Genomic DNA, 1871 nt, shown 5'->3' on the forward strand with positions numbered 1-1871 from the left:
CTCCTGCTAACTGTTTCTTGTTGATTCACACCAACAACAACAACTCCACATTTTCGATTGTTTGTGATCTCTGTTTCGTTAGCACATTTACAACTTTCACAACTTTAGCTTCCTTGATTTCTACTGTCTTTGCCAGGATGGAACAGATTGTTGATTTCGACTTGTCATAAATCCTGGCAAGCTTGGCTAAACGTACGCCACTTTCATATTTTTCTTCAATCTCTTTTTTGAATTCTATCATGTTTCTCACCTTCTTTACCAAAGGGCTGGCACTAGGAACTTTCTTTGGGCCCATTGTGGCTTATTTTGCAGTCACAATCAATAAACAAGCACAAAAATTGCAAAATGTTTCAGATGAATGCTCACTCAACCAGTGACAGAGCCAGACTGAGACACACATGTGGCAGTGTCCCGGGTGGGCAGACTCGTCTGATACATACGATTTCCAGATGGAGGTACAAAATCTGGACCAAAATTTCACCCCAAAAAGTGTTCTAAATCCGAATTGTATGATATGCGGACCGTACGAAAACCGGAGTTCCACTGTATTTCTTTCGTCGGGTGACCAGCTTTGTGAGGTCCTATGATTTGAGTTATAGTTCCAGGTGTTAAAAAACTTCCCTTTACCCATTATCAAACATGTATAGCCCAAAAGCCAAAGGAAACACTGGACAAAAGATGGGGTGGATGAGAGACAAAAGTGCAACACTTCCTCAGTCACGTGAGCACTGAGGAATCACAGTGGAGTGTGGTGGCAGGCCGTGACTTCATGCTAATGGCTGCTACCTGGTATAATGCACTGACGAAAAAAGACCTCCCCTGTATGGTAGGCCTTAGATTTTTGTCACAGCATTATGCTGGGACGTTCACCCGGCATAATGCTGTGACTAGCACTGTAGTGTGCTTAGTTATCCTTTAATTTTTTCCTCTTGTAGGTATGTATTTATGAAAAGTAAGAAACCACTTAAAAAATGAAATTTGAAATTATTTTTGTTGCATTTAATGGGGAGCACTAAATCCATGCATATGAATCATACAGTACCTGTAGCTGGATTTGATCTAAGGAAACGAAGGGTAGCTCCAACTCCCTGAATCAAGATCTTTCGACCTGCATCAAGGCACCTCCCTGGAAGGGTGAAACAGGCAGAAAGACCTGTATATTTAGGCCTTGCATACCTTTTCAGCAGATCTAAAGTCACAATATACAAAACTTTTTATCTTTAAACCTGTGTTTCATTTTTCTGTCAATGGCTTTTCACAGTTCATTGATCAGTTTCTGACACGTGTGTGTATTTTAGTGGAATATATTTGCCTTTTCAGCCTCACCTTCCTCAGCTCCCACCTCCACCAGCTCTTACAATGGATCTGAGTAATGATCCACAGTCTTCTGAAGCCCTACACACCATGTTGATGAGTTGGTACATGACAGGCTACCACACAGGATATTATCAAGGCCTTCGGCAGGCACAAACTAGGAAACCACACAAGAAATAACGTACTCATGTGATGTTGAATTCTAACTTGCTATTTCGCTGGTGATGTTAAATATAAAGCAGTGTACAGAAAAACAAAAAAATATAATGAAGTTCATTAAAGGATTGATCTCAAATGTTTTTCATTGTAATCAGAAACCAAGGAAGAATTGTAAATTTTGCAGTTTGCTGATATTTTTGTTTTGTAAATTTCTTATCTTTAACCCTTAAACTGTCCAAACGTAGATCTACGTTTTTTCAATATTTGAAAGTATAAAAATGTAGATCTTTTTTTTTCTTTTACATTTGAAAACATGTAAAAAAAACTTTTATCTACATTTTTTTGCTATATTTGAAAATATGTAAAAAAAACGTAGATCTACTTTTGGAGCACTACGG

The 1871-nt window shown here is 38.4% G+C and overlaps 1 protein-coding gene across 4 annotated transcripts in view; it reads left to right on the forward strand.

Moving 5' to 3' along the window:
• Smn (survival motor neuron) overlaps window positions 1–1609 on the forward strand; it is a 58258-nt gene extending 56649 nt beyond the window's left edge. For all 4 annotated transcript variants that reach the window (XM_053784992.1, XM_053784994.1, XM_053784993.1 and 1 more), the window contains one exon: window positions 1321–1609. In XM_053784992.1, the coding sequence (XP_053640967.1) occupies window positions 1321–1494 (174 nt within the window). In that variant the 3' untranslated portion in view covers window positions 1495–1609. The remainder of the gene's footprint in view (window positions 1–1320) is intronic.
• Window positions 1610–1871: the final 262 nt, after the last annotated feature.

Source organism: Cherax quadricarinatus, chromosome 51 (genome assembly GCF_038502225.1).
Source record: "Cherax quadricarinatus isolate ZL_2023a chromosome 51, ASM3850222v1, whole genome shotgun sequence".
In the NCBI taxonomy this organism is placed as follows: domain Eukaryota; kingdom Metazoa; phylum Arthropoda; class Malacostraca; order Decapoda; family Parastacidae; genus Cherax; species Cherax quadricarinatus.